Source organism: Triturus cristatus, chromosome 8 (assembly GCF_964204655.1).
Source record: "Triturus cristatus chromosome 8, aTriCri1.1, whole genome shotgun sequence".
NCBI classification, from domain to species: domain Eukaryota; kingdom Metazoa; phylum Chordata; class Amphibia; order Caudata; family Salamandridae; genus Triturus; species Triturus cristatus.
In genome coordinates, this window is record NC_140591.1 from 994,861,679 (window position 1) to 994,873,734 (window position 12,056).

The 12,056-nt window shown below is 44.7% G+C and overlaps 1 protein-coding gene across 2 annotated transcripts in view; it reads left to right on the forward strand.

The window, feature by feature from the left end:
• The window catches only part of LOC146805330 (betaine-homocysteine S-methyltransferase-like), a 289,657-nt gene that overhangs the window by 113,222 nt on the left and 164,379 nt on the right, over nt 1-12,056 (forward strand). For both annotated transcript variants that reach the window (XM_085620496.1, XM_085620495.1), the window contains exon 6: nt 4,490-4,692. In XM_085620496.1, coding sequence (XP_085476622.1) covers nt 4,490-4,692 — 203 coding nt within the window. The remainder of the gene's footprint in view (nt 1-4,489; nt 4,693-12,056) is intronic.

Genomic DNA, 12,056 nt, shown 5'->3' on the forward strand with positions numbered 1-12,056 from the left:
ACTGGCTCTAAACAGTGGCCCCCTCCTGGAATATTAAGGTTGCCAATTGGTTCTGCTCAAGGGCTGCAGCCATTACTTCACAGTTGCCCCCTCTCGCCAGGCACATAGGAATCACACACTTCCTCCATGCAGCAGTCTTCACTGGATCAGGCGTCTCACTCTTCTGTCACCAGGATCCACTCTGCAAGATCCCTGCTGGGCCTCACTTCCTCCAGGTGCTCTCCCTCTCCTCACAGGGTCTACTGGTTTAGGCTAGAAAGCAGAAGTCTGGAGCTCCAGGCTCAGGGCAAGTGGTCTTGACTTCCTGGGTGATGACCCCTCACCTGGCAGAGAGACGAGCAGACCTTGGTCTCTAATCCTGGTTCCAGCAGCTAGAAGGTTTGGTGAACTTCACCCCTGATTAACAGTGCTGTTGAATACATTTGTGGGACTTATACTCCCACCTTTATAGTCCAAACATAGACACAAATGTGATTTAGTGTCTGGTCCTTAGAAATTTGACTTTTGGCGTCAGATCCTTTGATGTGCTCCCTCCTGTGCCCTGTCCTTTATCAAAGGGACAGTGTGCCACAGCAGACATGACTTCAATTCAGACTGAACCAAAATGACAGCCAAGAGAGTAATAGGGATCAAACCCGGTTCTCAGGCTCCACTGAAATATTCCTCATAAAACTTCAAAGGCTAAGCCTTCCCCTCAATATGATTTCCTGTCCTTACAGTGCTAACCTTATCAGACCCCCAATCTCCCCAACAATGAGCCCAAGCTCCACTGACCAGTAATTCTTATCACAATCAAAGAGTCCTTTGATCTTCATAGAGGATGATATGCACCATGCAATGGCACACATACATCCCAGCTTACAAATGCAAATATCATAAGCTCATTGGCACTACTTACATTTTCTGTGTAGGCCAAGAGGAGAACCTCAAAAATCTAGTAGGTGTGCGGTTCCACTAGACCACACAGGTTCATTTCAAGACAGTGGAATCACAAATGTGTGATCAGGAGGAGTATCCCTTAAAGGATGCAACAGCCCTCACACATGGCATGCTTCATCATTGGACTGTGCTCCTTGTTGCGGGTGTGCTGCAATCCCCATCGAGTCCCTCACAAGGGCACTTTTACAGAGCTCTTTTTGTACTTCCTGCCTGGTATTTGCCTTCACAAATGATGGTGCCCTTTGTTAAGAATTGTGAAGGGAGTGGTAGATTGTGTGGTACGTACATCAGTCAAAATTGGCTATGGGAAATCCCTGTTTAATAATCTTTTATACCCAGGGTATGTCCGTCTCAAGATTAAAACATAATAGTGAACCAAATGGGCACAGTGATGAACCGGTGATGAATCGATCAACATGTTTCATGCCCTTGTAGCTCAGCAAGGATCAATGGCAACCAGAAAAAAGGAAACCCCAATCTGCTTGTTTAGGTGTCAATATAATGAATAACACTGACCATTAAGTGTCACCTATAATGAGTAATGACACTGAAAGAACACAATAAGCAAATCAATATCGAATTTCACTTAAGATTTATTTATGCCCCATGACTTTTAAATAAAAAGGACAAAACAACATGTAAAAATGTATATAATCATGGAGAAGCATCCTGGTGTGACTTGGTTTGAGATGTCACAATTTGCAATGCTGGTAAAGAATCTAATGCAACAGAATTCAACCCTCTTAATCACAGCACACAAAGATGAGAAGTTAAAATACAATGGTTTTTGCATGCACATACAGATTTAGTCATAATATTGGGCCCCTTAGGGTAACTTAAAGCTGCTGCCCTCAAGCCTGCTACTAGGTGAAAAAGTGGGAGATATCTTTCTGGAACAGGCCAGACAAAATAGACTGTTGGTGAACGAAACAGTTCAGAATCTAACCCTGCCTGCTAACTTCAGTGCAGTGGAAGCATGGTGAGAGTCCTACCCTGCTTCCGAGATCCCTGGAGGCTGAGCGCTAAGAAAGCTAGGGCTGTTTAAAGAAGGTCATGGTACCATGTCTGCACAATGGGGCTTGACCGTCGATGGTGCGCTCACCCTGGAACTGACAAAGGATACTGGGCACCATGTAAGGACAGTAGAACTCTACCACAATGAGGATAGTGCTTTGTGTGTCCCTCTAGGTTTAACAAAATCAAAATACCATGAGACAAGCCTAGTTCAGGACCCACAGATAATCCATGTTCGTCTATGATTACAAATCAGTACCAGGGATCTAGATGCCCATGCATCTGAGTCACTTAAGGCAGCGGTGCACGTTCGTCACCAGGCAGGGGATTTTCCATTCCTAACATGGAGCTAATTGTATTGCAGTGTGAGGTAGTGGTGATAAGTGTTCAATTGAGGGCAAAGGAGGTGTGGCTTTTGGGAGGGGCTTCGATGGGGAGGGCGTGATTCATTCAGTATTCCTTTCTGTGGCCAACTTAAAGTATAATGCCGTTGAGACGGTGGCCACCTTAAACTTCTTACTGCTTGACGAGAATATGTTGAGATAAGATTCTTGGTTGGTTGTAAAGAGGAGGAGGTCGGTATTGGTGATTTTGGTCCTCAGCCTTGTATAGATGACAGCTATGGGGACTACCTCTTAGGGCGTTATTACGACTTTGGCAGTCCTACAACAAACGGTGCAACACGCCATCTGCTGAATGACTACCAAAGCTGTGGTGCTGCTGCCTGCCAGATTAGGACTTCAATCCTGGTCTGGTGCGCTATCCTGCGATGGTCTGAAAAAAGCAGTCTGTGAGGCTTATAGAAGAGCCTCACATCCAGACTGGCGCTGTCAGAGCACCGACTACACCTTCCTGCATGGTGGGCATACATGTCACACTGTGGAGGAAATGGGGGTACAAATACAGGGTGGCACTACATGTGCCCCCCCTCCTCATACACCCTCAGGCCTAATTCCGGCAGGGGGCCCTGTTAGGGTCCCCTTTATTGCAATTCAGTAACCCTTTTCATGGCGGGTTTACCGTCATAAAAAAGGGCTGTAAAATGGCAACTCAGAATATGCTTGGCTGTGCCGGCTGTGACACAGCCAGCATATTCCTGCCAGTGAAAGAGCGTCAGCCCAGCAGGATCCTTGATCCCAACTGTCCTAGCGGTCTCATGGCGGTCCGACCACCGCAGTCATAATACTGTGGGTGGGCCCGAAGTGTGGCGGTGGTTGGACCGTCACTACATGTTCGGCAGTTGGAACTCGTAATAAGGCCCTTTGTGTTGTTTTCAGTCTTGTTTTTAATTTGGAGACTGTGGTTGGTGAAGATAGGACAGAGAACCTGTAAGGACCTTTGCATCATGGTTAGGATCTGTTTCTTTCTTAGTCTCTTTTGACAGTGTTCTGGTGGCGAAGAGGGTAGAACAAGAGTTTCCTAGCTTAAAAGGCTGGGCAGGCAAGCACAACTAGCGATTGTCACAGGCATGCGTCTTCAGGCTGGAATAGAGGGTTGATGACAAGAAAGACAGACTAATGTAGGGACGACATTCAATTCCTGATGGATTCTAAAGTGTACACTTGCCTGGAAAGAATGAACGTTGTATAGCTCTGTAGTGTGGAAGAGCAGTCGATTGTCAGTGGTGTCAGTTATATAGTTTTCTTGTGTAGATTGAACAAGGGAAAGCAATTTAAATGCCCATGAAAGTGAAGGTGGATACTTTGTCTTCCCACCCCTAAGTTTCCCAATCCAATGTAAAGAGTGGGAAAAGGCTGCCTTCTCAATAAGAACAACATATTCTCATGGAAAGACTGCAAAAGGCTGTGCAGCCCTCCCAGTTAATATAGGTTTCCTGATCTGCCACTGTTTCCGTGTTGTCTCCTACATGGCAAACTATCATGTAAACCATAGTGGCGTGTCATAGAACTGCACAAACCTATCCTTAATCTAAAGGGAGAACTACTCTTCAGGGTCCTGGAAATATTGCACAAATTTGTGCGTTCATTCCAGATCCCACTTGTCCCAGAGTGAGGGGGCATTGGTGAGACAGATTTATAAGAAGCGGATATGCGGGCTATAATACCTGGGGCAGAGGGTAGGTTTGCATCATGGTGGTGGGTGAACAGCCAACATGGAACTTTTCACAAGCAGCAGCACCAGTCTTGCAAGCCATAATAGGTGAAACATCAGCCACCAAAATGGTGGGAAACCAAGCAACCATCCTCCACAGATGTGGCAAAAGTGTTTCCTCTTCCAATCCACCAGTTTAAATTGTACTCTTAGATTTCTTAAACGCATAGGTAATCATTCAGAATATGATTTTTACTCTCTTCTCCTGAAAATTGTTAGCTTGTGAAGACTAAATTGTCTATTAACATTAAAAGAATGCCTCACCTAAATTCAATAGAATTCTATCTGATCCCAGGTACCGCAAACCCAACAACTACTCTTCTTGGACACCCACACCTAAAATTGATAATCATTATTTAAGGACATATGCTGATCATATCTAGGAAATCATTATTTTGACATTATAATGCATTGTGAATTTCAGGATGAACTACACATCTCCCATGGGGAAAAATTTAAAGATGCTATCAATGTTGCCACTAGAACCAATCAACTTGTCGCTGTGGGTGTGAACTGCAGCCCTCCCACAATAATAAGTTCGCTTTTGACTTCTGCCAACAAAAACAACATTGATATTCGGATGATTGTTTATCCAAACGGAGGAGGAACGTGGGATTCTAATGTTGGGTGAGTGTATGTAACTTCTTTTGATTTGATCTTCAGTCGATTTTTGATTGCAGGATTTTCCTCCTCCAAATCTTTAATGGAAACCCTTAACTAGGATAACTTTGCAGTCTTTTTAATTGTGATACTGCACTTCTTTCCAGCTTGGTTTAACAATCACTCATCCTGACTGTTACCTGCTTATTTTACATTTATTGTATAGGTATTTGCTGACTGTTCTTGATATCTACGTTGTTAGGTTTTCAGTCTAAAGAATCAAAAGGTAAATGGCATTCATTTTAGATCCATTGTATATAATTTATCTCCTAAATATTCTTTACAAACTTAAGTCCTGACTCGATTTAGATTTTGACGATGAGGTCAAAGTACCTGTGTTCTATAGTGTATGCTTATTACGGTTCAGGCTTTCACAGTTGCTACCTCCTACTGTCTGTTAACCGTTGCACTACATATCTATTATCTGCCTCTTGTTTGAGGGCCTTGGAACTGTTGTCAAGGTATCCGTGAAGTCCTTGTTTCCTTGTTCCCTTTCAGGCATTTCACCCGTCTGTTCTACTCATTATCTACAGCAGTGAACTGCTATGAATGACAGGGAAATAATACAGAGACATATCTTATGTGAGGGAAAGGCACAAAGGTCTAAGGAGTTTATTTTCAGGTGGGCAGATAGCTTGGCAAGCTTGTGGAGTTTGGCAGATGCCCTTTTCCCGCATGACACCCTGACCTCCTCATTGATACATCTCTGCCCTTTAAGTGGGAAATAATTGCTAGGCTGGATGCTTTGAATGGTCTCACAATATGTCACATTCTCAGTGTCTTAGAAATAAACCCCAAACCGGGGCTCTGGGTTTGTTTCTAAGTAGCTGGTTGCTGGTACCTAGCAGGAAGAATGGATGTATGAAATCCCGTCCTAAATAGGATGGGCCATCTAATGTTAATTAATTAGTGGCTCTGTGATGGATGGACTGCCAGCTAAAGATTTTTGCCCAAATAAAGTTTCTGATAGCAGAGTAGGTTTGGACTACAAAGTTGTGAACAGAATGGTCACCCACCATTAAATAAGGTGGAGAACCCCAAGTTTGTTGAGTTGGAGAAACACCCATTTACAACAGTCACATGTGATTGGAAGTCTACAATTTTCATATATTCTTGTTTAATAACACTTTTATTAATGGGTTTCAGTCAATCAATCAGGGATTTGTAGAGCGCAATACTCACCCGTGAGGGTCTCAAGGCGCTGGGGGAGGGGGGTTTTGGGCAGCTCCGGTCATTCATAGAGCCAGGTCTTGAGGCTCTTCCTGAATGCTTGCAGTGTAAGGCTTTGTCTGATGTTGAGGGGGAGTTTGTTCCAGGTCTTGGCCACGATGTAGGAGAAGGATCTGCCTCTCGTTCTGGCTCTGTGGATGCAGGGGATTTTGGCCAGTGCTAGGTCAGCGGAGCGGAGGTTTCTCTTGGGGGCATAGAAGGAGATTTGTTCGTTGAGGTATTGGGGTCTGGTGTTGTGGAGAGCTTTGTAGGTGTGTGTTAGCAGTATTACGGTTACTCTTTTGTCACTGGGGAGCTAGTGGAGGTCTTGTAGGTGCTGGGTGATGTGGTCTTGTTGTGGGATGTTGAGGACGAGTCTAGCTGCGGCGTTCTGGACGGTCTGGAGTTTCTGGAGTAGAGTTTTGTTGATTCAAGCTTAGAAGGCGTTTCCGTAGTCCACCCTCCTGGTGATGAGTGCGTGGGTGATGGTCTTCCTGGATCCGTGTAGGGATCCATCTGAAGGTCTTGCGGAGGAAGCGGAGAGTGTTGAAGAAAGCGAAGGATACGGCTTTGATCTGTCGATTCATGGTGAGGGAGGTGTCGAGTATGATGCAAATGTTTTGGGTTTCGGGCGTGGTCCGTGGGTGTGGGTGTGGGAGGGTTGCCGAGGGCAGGGGCCACCAGGTGTCCTCCCATGCAGAGAGGGTTGCATCGAGGATGATGACTTCCCTTTTCTCCGAGTTGAGCTTCAGGCCGCTGCTGCACATCCAGGATGCGACGCCCTTCATTCCTTCCTGGAAGTTGTTCCTGGTGATGTTAGGATCCTTGTTGACGGAGAGGATGAGCTGGGTGTCATCAGCATAGGATACTATGCCGTGTTTTCTGACAATGGTTGCGAGAAGGGCCATGTAGATATTGAAGAGCGTGGGGCTGAGGGAGGATCCTTGGGGTACTCCGCATCTGATTTCTCTGGGTTCGGAGAGGAAGGGCGGGAGTCTTATCCTTTGAGTTTGGCCGGCGAGGAACAGTACCCAGAGCATAAGGGAGCAGGAACGTTCTCCCACCACAAAAAGGCCCAAATGTCACAACAAACAATGACTGTCACATCACTATCAGAAATCAATGGGGTGGGGATTAAAACTTTGTAGAAAGGTAGAACAACCTTACTGCCACTTGAGTAAGCTAGCAAAGCATGGACACAAACATACGCATCAAGCCCTGAAGCCTTTCTGTTGCAGCATCCAGTAGCCATCAGCATGCACATGACTTATTGATGTAGGCACAAGAACTTGGTTTGCCAAATTATGGTTGGGTCTCAAATCATGGTGTAGCTTTATCAAAGCTAGATGCCTTCTGCTGCCTGCATAATGCCCTCAACTTTGTGTCCGAATGTAGATAAAAAGTTCTAATCTTTCAAATGGTTAAACATTGTGCTTGTAGAGAGCACAGTCTTCCCAGCCTACACAGATTCTCCACGATGGGTACACAGTCTTCTAGAAAGTCTAGTACTCTCCTGAATGGTTCAGCAGCAACACAAGTTAGCATCTCTGTGATCAGCAGTATAAAAGATGGCCCAGTAGGCTTCCTGCAGGGTAGCAGGTTTGACCATGGGTCAGCAGCACTGCTTAATTTGTAAAAAGTAAGGCACCAGGGCTCTTCTCAGGAGGCCACTGCAGCTTGTACCCCCATCCCATTGCCACTGCCAGCGCTGCCAATGACAGTACCAACAGAACAAGTGACGGTCACACTCCTACAAATGTGACAATTCAAACAATTCCAGGCCATTCGATGCAATAAGAATGGTATAGCCCACATTTGTAACATATATTGAATTATTAAACAATGTGTTTTGTGCTCATCTCAAAATTAGACAAACAGTTCCATCATGTGGTGGACTTTCATAAGTGCCGGTGCGGAGAATCAGAGAAATAAGTGCCGGTCCGAGCACCAGAAACCACCAGTCCCAATTAAGCACTTATCAGCAGTTTCCCTGGTTTTCAGAAGACTTTTGTAAGTTTGCAGTCTCTTTATGAGTTTACACTCTCCCATGGGTCATTTGGATGGACAGTAGTCTTCGTGATAGGTGAGACATTTCTGAATTAACAGTCTCGGAGACATGAACATTCAGTTTACATAGGATTATAAATGTGGCTTAGGGTGCCTGATATGGGGATATAAGAACATAGGCACACATTTAATGATGGGTGTGTGGTTATTGATGATACGGAGTGGCCATAAGACAGAGGGTGCGTTGCCATATGATGGTGGTTGTGTTTGTGTAAGATGATTGTGTGGATATCTAAAGGGAGGTTTTTGGTGAAAGATGAGTGGGTGTATTCACATATGATAAGGGTTGTGTGCATATACGGGGTATCACCACCCCTTTCAGAGAGCCTTGGGGCAATAAGGCCTTACTGGCCCTAACCATGGGGTTTGTGGACTTTTACTCCTGATGTCCTGGGTTCCAAACAACCAGGGATTCTGAGCAGCCGAGCCAAGAACTACACCTTCAGCACTTGACTCTCTGTGGTAGCACAGGTCCAGCAGTCCAAAGCTTTTTCAGGGGAAGTATGTGCAAGGTAAATAAAAGGTACAAGACAAATGCAAAGAATGACCCCTATGTTCTGATTATCCAGTCCAATATTTATTTTCGTTATTACACAAGTAAAGTATCCTACAGCACACTAAATATTATACACATCTGTCTCTCCGGGCGAGCGCTCTAGCGCTTTCCTCCAGCACCTCTCTTTCTCTTCTCCACACTAACAAACATATCCCTGGCAGTTTACTGGAAGGAATGTGCTCCAGCAATTAGTGAGATGCAGCATGTCTTCCCAAGGTCAGCAGGATCGGTGCTCTGAGGCAGGCGCAGTCAGAAATGTCTTCCGTGTGCAGCAGCGGCTTCTCCTTTGCAGTTCGTGCAGATAAGGTGAAGGGCAGCAGTGGTGATGCAGGGTGGCTTTTGTTTATAGCATACGAGGGTCACAGGCAACAGCCTCAACGATGTTGGTACAATGGATGACTTTCCTAGTGGTCTCCTCCTGGCATACAGGGGTGACAGGGGATCACTGACATAATATTGAGACAACAAATATCGACTTAGAGAATTATCGATACTTTAATATCGTTAACAAAAATATCAAGCCTCTATACTTAATTAAAGTCATTAATATCGTACACCTAAATATTGACGCCAAAAATGTCTAATGTAACATATATCGAAAACAAAAATATCGTGACTTATAACTAACCATGGACTATGTCAAAAATATTGAAATCAACAATATCGACTACATAGATATTGTTAAAACAAGTAATAACAGTAAAAATTACAAAAACCACAATATTTGAACAAACAACAAAAAATATATACTACAAAAATAACAACAATATAGAAATAAAACATAATGTTTTACTTAACCAAAATAATACATTAAAGTATATAAACAGAAATTCTAGATTATACATTACACATATTTACCTCCCACTTATGTACAACACATATTTATATTTATAATGCTATTTCTTCACTTAAAATAAACACATATAATATAAAATAAAATAAGTTATGTCAAATACAAGCTTAAAAAAACATGAATTGGCTCTCCCGTACATCCACTTTATCCTATCAAGTTATAATTATATTTAAATATATGAAGTTAAATAATTTTAACTTTAAACAACAATTCTTAATAAACAGTTACTAACATCATTTTCTACAGTTTATTCAACGTTCAACTAAACTCCATCAGCAAATACATATCAAGCACCATAAAAAAAGTAAGTATATCTAAAAAGCTGCTTTATACATACTAAAACCGCAACAGTTAAAAGTCAGAATAACCTAGTTGTCGCTAAACATCAAAAATATACTATATGCAAAAAATAAAACTACCCTTTCTCTTCCAAACCTGTTTCAAGAAGAAGCTTGCAGAAGAAAAAGTTTCCAAGAAGACAAAACTTCTCTAAACAACATACAAGTAAGTTTTGAAGAAAACGAAAATGTATGTTCGAGGCATATGAGCGGCAGATCACATACTTTAGCATAGATCGCCATCTGGTGTTGGGCCCGGATGTTTGCACTTGTTTTTGTCTTAGAAAAGTCTTTGGAAGTCACGAGATAGGTGACTCCTCCTCTGGATGATAGTGCGCATGGGCATCGGCTCCATCTTCAGATTGTTTTTTTCCACCATCGGGCTCGGATGTGTTTCTCGCGCTCCAGTTCGGTACCGTGAACAATACAACTTTCGACGCGCAATCCTTCACCTTTCTCAGGTATTGTTCTCGATCGCGATTCATAATCGACGCGCATCTTCAACTTCCAAGTTTTCGGTTCCGGTTGTCGACGAAGGCCTTCGGACCTACCAAGGCCACAGCACGTAGCTCATGGAAAGGACTCCATTTAAAAAGTGTCCTCAGTGTGAATCGATGTTTCCACACACAGATCTTCATGAGGTGTGTAACCTGTGTCTTTCACTGGAGCACGAGGACAGAGACTGTCCAGCTTGTGCCTCCTTCCACTCCAAAAAGACTATTCGGGACCGTCGAGCTCGACGAACCATGGCTCGCTCGTCGACATCCATTCCCGACCACATCTTCCACAAGGGCGTCGATGCACCAGAGAAGGAGCGGGCCACACAACACCTCGGCAACGACTCAGAAGATGACTCCGACGTCGAAGACATCACTCCTGGGCAGCGGGTCGTAAGTACTGATATTGACCCCGACCCCTCCCCAAAACCCCCAAAAAGGCTTCGGGCCTAGGTGATCACCGGGACACTACTTCTGACGCACCGCCTCCGGGCCCAACAAAGAAGTCTACAACTAAGCCTTCAGGCCACTCGGGATAGAGTCAGTCTGCCGTCGGAGCCGACCCCAAGACCCCAGCACCGAAAATGAAACCCTCTTCCTCCACTGCGCCGACTACCACATCAACACCGAAACATACTGGTACCCAGCCATCGGCTCCGAAAAAGCCATCGGAACCAAGTACAACACCACTGGCACTGAAAAAACCCTCAGAACCGAAACAACAACCGGACCCGCAGGCCCCATCAGAGACTAAAAAACCTTACGCTTTCAAGCCTAAAGAGCACAGATCCGCTTCGGAATCGGTGCCGCGTAAGCCTTCGGCACCAAAATAATTGGCACCTAAAGGTCAACCTCAAACAGAAGAACTTTTTCAACCAAATCCACTGCAAAAAACGCTTACTAAGGTCCCTAAAACAGGGCACCTCACTATAAGTCCTAAGAAGAGACCAATGGACATGCCTCTGCCGGCTCCATCTTCACCAGAGAAAAGAGACATTGCAACATCTCCCAGAGTCCCTTCACCACCTCCTCCTCTTCCTCCCCCTCCACATCACTCCCCTTCTCCATCTCCTCCACCAGCAGATGATGATACCACCTGAGATGATGGGGGGTGGGTGCAGAAGATGACCCAGATCCTAGTCCACCTTCAACCCTAGACCCATGAGACGATTATAATACACCAGACGTCCCCAATATACCACAAGAGGACATCTACCCCTCTAGACCTTCCCCTCCAGAGGACACCATGGGTTTCAACCAACTCATTCATAGGGCTTCACAATACCACGGGGTGGATTTACACACCGACCCTGTGGAGGAAGATTTCTTAATGGACACATTTGATTCAGCCCAAAAGTCTACTTCTGTTCTTCCTATGTTAAAGGGAGTTCATAGACACGCCCCAGAGGTGTTCAAAGACCCTGTTAGGGCTAGGGTTATTAACCCCAGGATTGAGAAAAAGTATAATTCTGCCCCAACAGACCCTATATACATCAGGGGACAAATACCATTGGATTCCCTAGTGGTCTCCACTGCCAGAAAAAGGGCCAATTCACAAACATCGGGGAACGCACCACCACCTGACAAAGAATCAAAGCTCTTAGACACCTCTGGCAAGCGTACAGCATCACAAGCAGCTGATATATGGCGCGTATGCCTAACACTCAGGCACTGTTGGCCAGATACAATAGGGCACACTATGATGAATTAGATACCATATTGCACCACCTCCCTGACAAATATAAAACTAAGGCCAACGACCTCATACAGGAGAGTAAGCTCATTACCAACACCTCCATTTGGTGCGTTCT